This window comes from Macrotis lagotis, chromosome 2 (genome assembly GCF_037893015.1).
Source record: "Macrotis lagotis isolate mMagLag1 chromosome 2, bilby.v1.9.chrom.fasta, whole genome shotgun sequence".
Taxonomy (NCBI): Eukaryota; Metazoa; Chordata; class Mammalia; order Peramelemorphia; family Peramelidae; genus Macrotis; species Macrotis lagotis.
In genome coordinates this window covers 296,454,081-296,469,095 of record NC_133659.1, presented here as the reverse complement: position 1 = coordinate 296,469,095, position 15,015 = coordinate 296,454,081, and the positions used below count along the sequence as shown (strand labels likewise).

General features: G+C 33.3%; 1 protein-coding gene across 5 annotated transcripts in view; it reads right to left on the bottom strand.

Annotated features, from left to right (window-relative positions):
* The window catches only part of ACSS3 (acyl-CoA synthetase short chain family member 3), a 276,057-nt gene that overhangs the window by 159,517 nt on the left and 101,525 nt on the right, over positions 1-15,015 (bottom strand). For all 5 annotated transcript variants that reach the window (XM_074226517.1, XM_074226518.1, XM_074226521.1 and 2 more), the window contains 2 exons: positions 12,424-12,504; positions 9,159-9,254 (listed from right to left, as the gene is read on the bottom strand). In XM_074226517.1, coding sequence (XP_074082618.1) covers positions 9,159-9,254; positions 12,424-12,504 — 177 coding nt within the window. The remainder of the gene's footprint in view (positions 1-9,158; positions 9,255-12,423; positions 12,505-15,015) is intronic.

Below are 15,015 nucleotides of genomic sequence, written 5' to 3'. Positions count from 1 at the left end.
GCTGGCTTCTCTCTTCAGAAAATGTAGCCCCCCCCCCCCCCAAAAAAAAGGAACTCACTAATGGGAAATGTATGCCTCCATTTTCTCATTTGTTAAATGAGAGATTTGGACTCTATGGCCTACAATGTCCCTTTCAGTTCTAAATCCATGATACTATGTCTTTCTTCTTCCTTCCTTTCTTCTTCCAAAATCGATTGTCAGATCTTCTACACTCAAACATCTGACAATCAATTTTACAATAGCATTAGCTTTCACAACAGTTTTATTCTCCATTCGTTCTGTCACCATTTTATTTCCAATTTCCATTGCTTTTCTCCTGGACTATTTTAACGTCCTCCTAACCAGTCTCCATTTTGCCAGTCTCAGCGATAAAGTCTCCAAACAGCTGCAAAAATAATCTTGTAAAACTCAAGTCTGATGGCCTCTATACTTTAAAATCTTAAATGACTCCCCATTACCTGCCAACTGAAATACAAATGACTTACCTAGCATTCAAAGCTCTTAGATATATGGCTCCAGTCTATTTCTTTATCTTTATTTCATGACAACCTTATTTATATATTCTATATTCCAGTTAAACTTATTTCCCATATGATATATTTGCATATAGTAACCATACAAATTGGCTAATCATCATGTTTCCTTGAATACAGATTCATTTTAGTTTGTTGACATCATAGGATAGTTTTACTTTATATTTTTTTTAGGTTTTTGCAAGGCAAATGGGGTTAAGTGGCTTGCCCAAGGCCACACAGCTAGGTCATTATTAAGTGTCTGAGACTGGATTTGAACCTGGGTACTCCTGACTCCAGGGCTGGTGCTTTATCCACTGTGCCACCTAGCTGCCCCCATAGGATAGATCTAAAGATATATGGAACCTCAGAAACCAGGCAATCCAATCACCTTATTTACAGAAAAGGAACTGAAGGCCCAAGAAAATGCAATTCTTGTCTTAAATAACAAAAATGAACTTCTAATCCAGGACTCCTTTCAGTTTTTCTGGAAGATGGGCAAGGGGAGCCCTGCTATTTGCATGTTCTGTTTCTGTTTCCCTGAATTCTTCCTTTTTTTTTAAACTGTATTGAAAGGCTAAGAGGAAAAAATACAGAGAAGGATGGAGAAACAATTTGCACATGAACAAAAGCCAAGCCTTCATGTTTCCCTGGGGCCACTCGAGTAGAAGGAAAGACAGACCCACTCATGGGACTGTGATAATGGGACCTTGGTAGTCATGAATTATATATATTATTAAAGCAGAAAAAAGAACAAAGTCTTCTTTGGACACTGACTCAGCACAACTTGCACTCTGAAAAAGAAACCAGCTACTTGAAAAATCCTCACCTGGGGTACAGTTTTATATTAACATTCACAAATCTTCAAAACTTCAACATTTGGGATAGATATAAGTATACACACATAGACATATATGTCTGTAATGTGTGGTGCATATACACACATATGTATATATTTATCTATGACATTTAATAAAATATTTTTCCATTTCAATTGATTTGCATTTGTCAAGATCATTTCAAACCTTTACAGTAGAGGCCAATTAGCAAATTTTTGAATGATTATTCTCTTTCTACTTTTATCTTTATAGTCAATTATTTAATAAAACCCCTCTGCCTTAATGCATGCATAAAGAATGATTAAACATAGATTATTAAAACTGGTTCCTTGGTGTTACTTTCAAACAATAAGAAAGAGATGCACATTTTTATTTACTAAAGCTATAAATGAACATTTATATTTAAATGATCATTTTATAAACAAAAGCAGACTCATAATTTGATAGCTGTAATTTTGTTATGTATGTTGCCAAAAAAAGACTTTTGCTTCTTTCAAATGTATTTGTAATATAATAAAAGTGTGACTTAATCATTATTTCTCACCCAAAGCATTCCTTCATTAATTGTACTGATGGGAAGGATAATTTACATGTTATTTTTGATTCTGTGTAGTAATCCATGGATATAGAGGAAAAATGCAAAGAATTCTGTTAAACATTTAGTTGTAGATGCAGTCATGCAGTATTTAAACATTCAGAAGAAGTTAACTTGGTAAGATATTACCTGAAAAGAGCTCAAATGTCATAGGTCCCTTGCCTTTTTATTTCCTTAAGGAGAAGGTACAGTATGGGGGAAAGACCACATCAATATATTAAAAGACATGAGAAGCACAACAAATGGGGCTCTCAACTTGGTGTCAGTAAGAAATGAGTTGGAATCCTTTCTCAGGCAATAGCTCAGTTACCTTGGGCAAGTGTTTGGTTTTTTTTTAACCTGTAAAAGGTCGACAATATCATCAATTTCCCAGAGTAATTGTAAGAATCAAATGAGATAACATATATAAATGTATGCAAATTAAAAGATCCATCCTATATTATAATTATTACTATTACTGTTATCAGCCACACTACAACGTTTTTGTTCTGTAATCATGGATTTGATGTCTGAACCTTAATTTCTTCAAAAAATAGATTAATAATATTTTGCCTACTTCTCAGGTTGATTGTGAGAAGATAGCATTCATTGGTTGATAAACAATGCTCAGTTATTATTTAATTTGTTTAAATAACATACTAATTGAAAGAAATATTTATATGTTGTTATAGATCACATTATATATCAGTATAGTATAGCATATATGTATATTATATGAATTATATGCTAGAGAAAACTGGGGATATATTGTATTAGTTAAAATGGAAATCTTTATCTTGAAAATTACTTTTAGCCCTTTAAAAACAAATAATGAAAAAAATCATTGAAAACATGAATTGCAAAGCAAACAGCATTTTGGGTTATGACTAGATTTCTCTAGGGTAAACTATAGTGGATAGATATCTCAGTTAGTTATTTAATTTGATCATTATTACTAAAAAATTGAGGCCCCCCCCCCCCAAACTGCTAAATCAGATTAGTTTGGCTAGAATTATACAGTATGGATGAAAATATTTATTTCATTGATGCTTAATTCCTAAATCCATTTTATTTTGACAGATATTCTAAGAATTCTGTAATGAGAAACTCTGTTTTAAAATCAAGTAAGCCATCTTGGTCATTATGAGACATCAAGGTGACCTGAGTTTTCGTGAGCAGTCACCATGGCATACATCCCAAATGTATTTGCACAAAATGACTCTCTCCAAAATAAATAAATGAAGTGGCTAATTCTTCTCAACAAGGAAGAAGTAATGAAATTTCATGTATCACATGGAAAATAAATTAATGATTGCTTATCAATCATCAGAAAGTTAGGACTAAATATAATTTAGATAATCATGCACTTGTGCTTTCTTATCATTCATAACATCATGTATGGAGATATTTTCTTCCCTATCCCAGAAGAGAACCTCCTCAAAGAACAATATTCTGGGAAATAAATGTTTCCCATTAATAATTACTAGTTGTTTCAGTCTCTTATAGTCAATAGAGACACAGGCTTATTGATGTCTAGAATATAAAATTTCCCTTTTAATATCATATATAAAAAAGGAAAAATCAATTGCTTATTAATCAAACTATATTGGAACTTCCTGGTCAATAGAAGACATTTATTTCATAAACATATATAGAAAGATTCAAGCACTTAATAATTTGGAAAGCTATCTCCTACCACTTTAAGAAAATAGATTTTGAGAAATGGAAATCTTCAGTGAATAAAGGATAAAAAAAGGTGTCCAAAAATTCACATTAATTTAAACTACTATGATACATTAATATGCAAATATAGAATCACAGATCTGAACTCGGGAAGACTTCAGTAGTCATCTAGTCCAAATTCTATATTATACAGACAAGGAAAGTGAAACCTAGGTAGGGCTAATGACTGCCCAAAGTCACACAAGTTTGAAAAAAATCAACAGAATTTGCTGGACTATTATTTGGAGTCTGGGGACTTGGGTTTGGTAATTCAGCTCAGCTACATATTACTTGGTGACTTCAGGCAAGTCACTTAACCTCTGCGACCTTTGAATATACAAGTATATTTGGTATTTCTATCTGTGGAATGAGAGTATGATGCTTTTACCTTCAGGTAACAAACATTCAAATATATAAATAGATTATATAGTAGTAATCATGTATATAATATAATACAAGTAAATATATTTTGTTGTTATTTCAGTGATGTTCAATGTTTTGTGATTCCATTTCAGGTTTTCTTGGCAAAGCTATTTTTTAAAAATTAAAAAAATAAAATGAAATTTTTCATCTCCACTGAACTAGATGTTATTATACCCCAATAACATACACCCCTCTATATATTTGTTTATTATGAATTTGTTCATATTGATGCTAGATATCTTGCCTCATCTCTGTTAAGATTCTGCTTGTCTCCTTCAAGGTCTAGGTAAAAGGTTGCATCCACTAAGAATACTAAACTATAATCATCAGTTAGAGAGTATCTTTATTCTATGGATCTCACAACATCCTTTAGTTATTACCTCGTTTATATTTTGAGTGGGTACTGGCCAAGAAACCCTGGCTTCAAGTCTTACTTTGGACACAAGTTGACCTTGGGTCCCTTAGCAAGTCTCTGAACTTCGTAGTGTTCTGCAAAACTCTTTAAAACAGTTGTAGCAGTGCCCAACCATTAAATTGATTTGGGGCTGGTTATAAAAGAGAATCAATAGTATACACAACATACAGAAGCAAACAGCCAAGTAGCATTTGATAAACCCCCAAATACCAGTTAACAGCAGGACTTGCTAGCTGTCAAAAACTGTTGAGAAAACTGGACAGCAGTTGAGCAGAAATGAGTTTAGACCATTAGTTCACAACAAAGACAAGTTAAAAAATGGATAGGAGACCTAGATTACAAAATTCACATCTAAGACATCAACTTGTATATTCATTGTTATATTTTGTTCTTTGCTCTTTAAGAGGACATCATTTAGGTGATGTCTGGAGAATCAACTACTGAATATTTGAGGTCAGATTTAAACGTGGGTCTTCAATTCGATCTTTAAGTGAATTGAAAAAATTCAGCACTTTCCCCCTGCTAGACTATTATTTGGGGTCTGAGAACTTGGGCTTGAAATTCAGTTCAACTACTTATTAATTGTGTGACCTTGGGCAAGTCACTTAACTGCTGTGACCTTTGGTGTTCCTATCTGTAGAAAATTTGATGCTTCACCTTCATGGTAACACAAACACACAATTATATAAGTAAATAATATAGTAATAATGTATGAGATATAATACAATCTAATCTATTGCTATTATTCATTAATTCAGTGGCGCATACCTAAACTCTTTGTGACCCCGTTTGGGGTTTTCTTGGCAAATATGCTGGAGTACCTTGTCATTTCCTTCTCCAGTTCAACAGGAAACTAAGGCAAACAGGGTTAAATAACTTATCCAGGATCACACAGTTAGCAAGTGTCTTAGGCCAAATTTGAACTCGGGTCTTTTTGAATCCAGACTTGGCTATCCATTTTGCCACCTAGTTGACATGATATGACAAAGCATAATATAACACCACATAATAAAAACACAACAGATCATTAACTGGCTGGATTCGTAGGACAGCAAAGCCTTTAGGCAAAGTTAGAAAATATGCAAGATTGTGTTGTTGGCTAATTCAAACAAGCAAGTAGTGTCTAGGGGTAGTGCTACATACCAAAGATTTCAAAAGTAAAATAAGCCTGTTTCTACTTTTTAGGTGCTACATGCTTCCAGGGTGGGGGGAGATATATATATATATATATATATATGTTTAAAGAGAAGTAAATTAAAGAAGGTTATAAGAAAATACACAGGAAAGGTAGAAAAAATACTTGAAATTGGGAAGGCCTTGTTTAGATGATGGTACTAGAATTACCCTTGAAGGGGAAGTGGAATTCTAAAAGGAAAAAGATGAAAAAAAATATTCTAGGCCTAAAGGAAAGCCTGTGCAAAAAGCACAGGATAATAATCATGACCAGGAATAGCCTGTGACTGTAGGAATAAAATATATGAGTTGGACTAATGTGCAATAATCCTGAAAGATAAGTAGTGCGGACTCAGGAATTTATACTTTAACCTAAAAGCAATGTGGCATGATTATTTTCTTTTAGTTTTTATTTAAAATACTCAGTTACTTCTGGATTACAGGAACAACACAATCTTCACTTTATGGATATTAATCTGGCAAAAAGTGAATGGGAGTAGAGAGAGTCTTGAGACTAGGTACCAAATGAAAGTAATATTTCAATAGCCCAGGTAGGTGAGAGGTAGGTGAACCTGGCTAAGATGTGAGAGGCACAGGAAAAAATACTGAAAATGACATGTGTTTCTCATATGCTTTCGCAATTAGTGCAAAATACAATGCTAATTTAAGTATAGAAATTGAGTGTATCATTCCATGGTAGAAGATTATTATAGACAGATCTTTATTGCCTCAGACATTTTGCCTGAAAGGAACTCATGAAAATTAACAAAAGAGCATAGAAAAAAATACAGTATTTACATCACCTAACCAATATATTTTTGTATGGCCAATGACCTAAGAATGGTTTTAAACATTTTTAAAATACAATAAAACTCTATTCAAAAATGTCAAAACTTTTCTTGGTATGAGGGATTATAAAAACAGTCATATCTTGCCCTCATGGAGCACCCCCCTGTCATTTCAAAATGTTACAATTAACATCTTATCAAAAGTCATTAAAGAAACATCTCTTTAAAAGATTTGTCTCAACTTTCCAATTTCACTTTTTGGTATAATAATAATTCTGTGCAAGTAATACTTTAAAATAAAACATGATCCTTTGTATAAAAGCCAAAAATTTAATCTATTTGTATAGTCAACCCTTACCTAAATTTGTTGAGAATAAAAAAAGAGAAAATCACACACATCCATGCACACACAACTAGTTCAAGATATAAGGTATCCAAGTCAGAAAAAATTAGTCCTTTGTTATAAAATCTTAAATCTGACTTGTTAAAAGTATGCAGCTAGAACTCCATGAAAACATAACATATAACCAAATACTCTTAATTTTACCCTCTTTGAATTCTTTCATTTTTATGGCTTTTCCCCCAAAATTTTATCAGTTTTTAACCTTAAATGTACCATAAAATGCACCACACAAAATAAGTCCAAGGACAGCAAAAAAAAAAAAAAAATCCTTTATTTGGTCCAAGTGTTCTATGACTGTAGAAGATGAAGGTAATTATGGGTTATGAAAATGTGAATGTACTAAGAAGGAGGAAAGCAACCAAAAATTAAGGCTTTCTACAGATTCCTAGATAGCAAAAGAGACAGAGCTCTAAGATCTGGAGTCAGTAAGATTTTTAAGTCAGACACTTATTACTTTGTATGACCCTGGGCAAATCAGCTAACTAGATCTTTGCTTGAGTTTCTTCAACTGTAAATGGGGAACCACAATAGTACCTATTTCCCAAGGTAATTCTGAAATCAAATGAGAGAATATTTGTAAGGAGCTAGACAAATCTTAAAGCTCTACATATATGCTCCTTATTATTAGCTATTATTATCAAATGAAGAAGTAGAACAATTAACCAATTAGCTTTTATCAAGCATTTTCTATTTACCAGACACTAGGCTACATAGATAGAATTTATAAATCCAGAGGCTAGATTTATCTGTGAGAAGAAATTGGATTTCTTCAGTATTTTATTTCATTTCACTTCTCTTCCCCCCCACCAAAAAAATGGATCTTCTCTGATATATTTCTTCCCTGATATTCAAACAAAAGGGGAAAATACTTATCAAAGAACAATGACACAAGGTGAAAAATTTACTGGAAGTTGAGAATGTTTACACATAATGACACGTGGATCTATACTGCATGTATAAATAAAGTGTGTATGTGTATGTGAAAGTGGTTATATGCATCCTGTCCACCAAACCAAAAAAAACATGAGGATAAATGTATATGTGCATATATTTGTATATGGTATTCCTCCTCCCTCATTTTTACCATAGCAACCATGCCACCATCAATACTGCAAGATAGGCAATTCATCTAACAAAAACCCCTTCATTAAGTTAACACCAAATTTATAGAAGTTGTTGTCATTGGAATCAAATGTTTTTCACTTAGGGATTTGGTAGCAAGTCAGAGACTTTGAGTAAACTGGAAAATCTTCCACATGTTTTCTTAAAACAAGAACAAATACATATATTTCAGGGGCCACCAAGACCTCCTGGGAGGACAGGACCATTGTTAAAAGTATGTTATATTCTAGTAATTATATTCTAATTCTAATAAAATATTAATAAAATGAATATATTCTAATTCTAATAGAAATTCCATTAATTATATTAGAGATATATTAACATAGATTTATCAAAATAATTTGAAAAATCCTGGACATCAAGGTCAGGATGTCCTGACACAGATTCTATGATTTGGGAAAACATGTATCATACATAGAAAATCACATTTTAGCTAGAATATATGATGCTTGACAGATCATGGAGAATTAGAGATGTAGCACATTTCCCTAGATTAATAACATTAAAGGGAGTAGGTAGATATAATTCTAGCCTGGTATCCTTTTTCCCTGAAGAGAAAAGAGTTGAAATTTCCTGACTTAACCCAAAGAAATCAGTATCTCTTAGAGAACAATGGGCAGGGGGAAATACTAGAAAGTATCTCCTCTTGTTTCTCTCCAGGACAATTCCTAACGCCATCGCAAAATTCCCTTCCTCTTATTAAATGTGAGAGGATAGCATGATTGTCAATTAGTTTTCTCATGGAGATCCTATAAAAATAGTGACTGGAGAAGTTATGTTAATATGTCATGCATCTAGGCCTGACATGCTCTCAAGGAATAGGTCTTTCTAATATAGGGGAAATTAGGCAAAAAAGTTGGATATTCTGAATTCTCCCCTCTTTTGAACAAAAAAACAACTACAACCAAAACTCTTTCCTTTCTGTAAATAATTTTCATGAACCGATAAAGCAAGAATATGACTTCTATTTTTAGTTGACTTGTATGCATACTAAATCACATTAATTCAGACAGGACACAAATATTTCTACATTATTTGTTGTTTTCAACAACTATAATCTCTGCAGAATGTTCCAAATGTCCTAATGAAGTTTTACATTTTAATAGATTTAATAAATTAAAATTGCCCTGAGATATTTCTAAAGAATAATATTTAATTACATTTAATGATCATTTTCAATATATTACCTCATACAAAACAGTTGTGTTTCCATGTAAAAGAGGTCCATAACAAATATAGGAATGGCCAACAACCCATCCTAGGTCAGAAGCTGCCCACCAAACCTAGAGAATAAGAGAATGACAAAATCAGAAAGACTCAAAGAGATTTCTTATCCTATGGATTTAAAAATCACTATAACTGAGGCAGCTAGGTGTCACAGTAGATAGAGCACTGGCCCTGGAGTCAATAGGACCTGAGTTCAAATGTGACCTCAGACACTTAATAATTGCCCAGATGTGTGATGTAATCCTATTGCCTTAATTTTTTTTTTTAGGTTTTTGCAAGGCAAACAGGGTTAAGTGGCTTGCCCAAGGCCACACGGCTAGGTAATTATTAAGTGTCTGAGACCGGATTTGAACCCAGGTACTCCTGACTCCAGGGCCGGTGCTTTATCCACTACACCACCTAGCTGCCCCCCATTGCCTTAAATTTTAAAAAATTCCCCATAACCACTCCAGGTCACTGACATCAAGAAAGACTTCATAGTCCAAAATATTTATTGCACCATATTTTTGGTAATAAAGACTTGGAAACAACACTGATGTAATCAATTAGGGGATGTCAAAATCAATTGTGGTATGTGAATGGAATGGAGTAGTATTATAAGAAAAAATGAATATTATGATTAAAGAGAAATTTGGAAAGACATGTATGAATTAATGCAAAGTGAAGCAAGCAGTCAAGAAGTCTATTGGCTATGATGATGGAGATGGATAAAATAATGGCCAAAGAACAATGTAAAAATAAATATTGCAAAATTTTAAAGAACAATACAGACTCATGCATGTGAGATTCAAGAAATATCACATGTATTTTTTATATTTTTTAATATTTTGATAAATAATGGTTGTCTTTTCCCTTTCCCCCCTCTAAATATAATAAGGGATAACTCTCTAGGAAGCAGAATGAAGAGGGACATGGATAAATTTAGGCAATATGAAAACAAATGTATTTGAGTATAGGCCTATTCATAGAGAAATGGCTCAACAAATTGTAGACCATGAATATAAAATAAGAATTATACCACTGCATAATAAACTATAGTTCTAACTTCTTTTGTTTGACTTTTTGTGTTTATTTTCAGGATTGTTTTTTTTTCCTTTCCAATGAGAGGACAAAGAAGAAAAAGAAAAAAAATTGCTTATTGAAAAAAGTTGAAAAAACTAAAATGAATACAGAGAAAAAAGAGAGATACAGATGAAGTAAAGTTAAGTAAGTAGGATTATGAAATATATATATAATGATTATGATAGTGTAAATGGATCAAAAAACAATAGTGTAATAAAAATGTTGCAAAATTTGAAAGAACAGAATTATCTCCCAAAAAAGAAATATGAAAAGATACCTGTCCCCACTCCTTTGCTGTGGCAGAGATACCACAGGGTGTACTGTGGCAGATGCTTTCATATATAAGATATCCTGATGAATCTATTAAAACTTTCTCTAAGGTTACTAATAATCTTTTCATTGTCAAATCTTATAGTATTTTCTCAGTCTTCATTTTTCTCCTTCCTATCTGACCACTCCTTCTTTGTCTCCTAGATATGCCTCCAGATCATTGTCTCCAGTATTAAGTGTCCCTCGAGGTTCTATCTTGGACCCTTTTCTTTTCTTACTCTATATTAGTTCACTTGGTGATATCATATGTACCCATGGTTTTAATGTTATCTCTCTGCTGATGATTCTAAAGTCTAGTTTTTTTATTCCAATTTCTTCTGATCTAAAATATCACATCCAAACCTGCCTTTTGGATATGTTAACTGGATTTCTAGTAGGCATATAATTTCAATATGTACAATTGAGAATTTCTTATTTCCCCCTAAAAATTCTCTACCTCCTACCTTTCTGAATTTAGAGGACAGTAGAGGGCAGCTAGATGGTGCAGTGGATAAAGCACTGGTCTTGAAGTCAGGTGGACAGGAGTTTGAACTCAGCCTCAGACACTTGACTCATACTAGCTGTGTGACCTTGGGCAAGTCACTTAACCATGATTGCCTCAAATCCAGGACCATCTCCAGTTTTCCTGATTCATATCTGGCCCCTGAACCCAGATGGCTCTGGAGGAGAAAATGAGGCTGGTGACTTAACTCAAACCCCCTCTTTGAAATCCAATTCACTTGCTTGTCATGACATCACCTCCCTGATGACATGGTCTTCTTAGAGATCTTCATTCACAAAAGTGATTTTCCGGAGATACAGGCCTTAGTAAATTCTGGTGCCTTTCTATTGTATCCAGGAACAAATATCAAATGTTCTCTTTATCATTAAAAACCCTTCTGGAGCAAGTACCTTCCTACCTTTCCTGTCTTCTTGCATCTTAGTCACTTCTATATATTCTGATCCAGTAATACTGATCCCCATAGAGGGGATATTCTCCATCCCCCACTCAAACTGCTAACCTCCCTAGTTTCCTTTCAGTTCCAATTAAAATCTCAACCTTTATAAGAAGCCTTCCCTAATCATTCTTCATTCTAGTGCCCTCCTTCTGTTAATTATTTCTTATTTATCCTGTATATAAATTGCTTTGTAGATATTTGTTTATATATTGTCTTCCCCTTAGATTATAATCTCCATGAGGAGAGATACTGACTTTGGTCTCTTTGTATCCCTAGCTCTTAGCACATCACTGATCCACAGTACTAATAAATGTTTATTAATTTTACTGATTAATTGTTAAAAGATTGATTATGATCCCGAGCATTAAAATATTTTTTAGTTTAAAAGTACAATGAGACAAATGAGAAAATCATTATCTCATCTGATCTTTACAACAATCCTGGGAGGTAGGTGCTTTTATTTTAATTTATAGAAGAAGGAGGTAAGGCTTGAAACAGATTAAGTAACTTACCCAAGATCATATATAGTTACCTAGGTTCGGTCAGCATTTTTTGTCCAATACATTCATCAGTTTTGCTGACTTTCTTAACCCCCTCTCCTTTTTTCCTTTATATTTAATGGAAATGGAAGAACATGAGAGATAATAGGGATAAAATAGGTGGAAAAACCCCAAAATATATGGGGAAACGTATCTTTTGTTTATGTTTGTTATTTTGGGGGAAGGCAATTAGGGTTAAGTGACTTGCGCATATCACACAACTAGTATAGTTCAAATTTGAACTCAGATCCTCCTGACTCCAGGGTTGGAGAACTATATCCAGTTCCACCTAGTTGCTTCCCCAACTGCATATTTTAAATAATTCAATAGACAAAATAGAAAACAAAAAAAATTACCTCTCCTGGTTTCAGGCCATATATAGAAGACATCGTCCAGTTCAACATTACTGCATAACCACCAGTAGGTCTGACCACACCCTAAGTAAAAAACCAACCAAAATTTGTAAGAAAGTTTATTTTCATGTTATTCATTTCTCTTACTCCCCCCTATTCAAATGGATCAAATGTTTCCCACATACCTAATAAATAGCAACAAAACTTACTTCAAATTTAAAAGATAAGGATAGTATCATGTGGTTGAAGTTAAAAGATGTACCTCTGGTTTCAGTTAAAAGTATTTTTCTCCAGATGTATCTCATAGAGGAATTTGCTTGAGTGTTTTAGGAGAACATCAGCACAGAGAAGGAGTTATTAATCTTCTATTATGAATCTCCACTTCACAAATATCATCTCATTTTATACTTAAGAACAACCCTGAGAAGTAGGTGCTATTATTTTATAGTTGAAGTAACTGAGGCAGAAAATCGTTAAGTGAACTGCCCAGAATTATACAGCTCTAAGTATCTGAGACAACATTTTAAAAAGGGTTTTCCTGACTCCTAAGACACCTATTTTCTCACCAGTAAAATGAGTTGGAGAAAGAAATGGCAAATCATCCAGTATCATTGCCAAGAAAATCCCAAACAGGGTCATGAAGAATCAGACATGACTGAAAAGGTTGAAAGATTTCCTGACTCCAGGTCCAGAACTGTATCTATTATACTATCAATTTTTGCCAACATTAACTTTGTCATTTGAGCTATTTCTAAAGTTGGAAAAGTCATACAGTTGATTCTCCATATTCCATGTGCTGTTTTTAATGCTATTTTTCACACTCAAAGTTTTCATTGGAATCATATGCAAAACCAACCTTGCCATTCATTGCCTTTGGAATTCCTTGAATTTTTTTCTTATGAGATCAATATATTCCATAACTGACAAGAATTTTGTCTTACCTGCATCAAAAACATGGAATGTGAAGCATTAAGCAAATTTCCATTTAATAGTCAAGTACCTACCATATACAAAACACTGGGAATATGGAGACAAAACAAGAAAATGCCTAATATACAGAATTTCCAAATCTGATTAAGTCAAGTATTAACATTCTATTAAAATCTGAGCCTATCTCATTATATATCTCATGTCCAAAATCCATGAATATATTCACATTAAGAAACTAACTAATTGGGTTGCCTGTTAAATCACATACCAAATATTGGGTTGCATGAAATTTTCATCATCTGTGAATGGCAAGGCCAATCTCTTTCAATGACTATAGATTCCGTTTAGGTAGTGCTGTCATTTCCTGGGGTCTGATACAGTTAGTCCAATGCCAATTTACCACCAAAGACCTTTTGAAGAACCATGTCTTTAAAGAGAATGTTTTTTTATTCTGTCAAGACAAGGAACATCTTCCATAGCAATGGTGAAAGATAAATAAACTTAAGAGACATTTCTATCTTATTTATGGCTCAGAAAATGTTGAAATTCATCAAGTGAGTTGAAATGAAATATTATTTGTAAGGTGATTAACATGGTGACAAATATATAGTAGGTATGGGACACATTGTATGTACTTCATAAAAATGTTTATTCTCTTCTCCTCCCTCAGAGACCTAAATATTGTTATTTCCATGGGTATATCTGTCATAGAATAGTGTGACTTTAACATATATTCAGAAAACTCTTAATTTGAAGATAGCCTTTAAGATTGAACTTTGTTCTCCCAAAAGCTTTTGGAAAGTCAACAATAATAGACTGTGAAATATGACATCCTCAATATCTCTCCATGAGTTGTGTGATTGTGAAGACATGGTATGCCATCTTCAAAATTGCCTCTAAGAGTCTACTGGTCCTCCTCTCCTGTTTTTATTATGCTGGAGGCAATCCAATACAGATTAAAAAATGGTAGAAAAATATTGCTAGAACTGCTGGTTATAATCCACCTTGGAAATGATTCAGAATGTGCTTGCCTTATACCAAATTTCTTCTTTGGGACTGACATTTTATTAGTAAACCTCCATTATGTATTTTTTTAATCTAGTGCTGCAAGCAATTTTTTTTCATATCAAAAGGCAAACTAATGAATAATGTGGTACTTCAAAATAAAAACTATTAGTAAATTCATTAATTACATGCTACCATTAGGCCACAGTTGCTTAATTATCTAACAGTTTGGGAATGATCTTCTATCTAAATACTTAAAAAAGATATATTATAAAAAGTGATTAATGAGTCTTCCATTCAATAATTCAAAGCACAAGCAATTTGCACATCCATTAGATTCAGGTCCATTATCTTTTGTTAGAAAAGCAATGGTGAAAGAGCAACATAGTACAGAGGTGAGAAAGCTGATCTCCAAGAAGAATTGGGTTCAATCCTGCCTTTAAGTCATACTGGTGATATGACTGTAGTCAATTCATTTGATTTCTCAATATTCTGTTTGTTGTTCAGTTGTTTCAATTATGTCTGACTCTTCAAGACTCCATTTGGGGTTTTCTTCCCAAAGATACTGAAATGGTTTGCCATTCCTTTTCCAGCTCATTTTACAGATGAGGAAACAAGCACATGGGGTTAAAGTGACTTGCCTAGGGTCACATAAGCTAA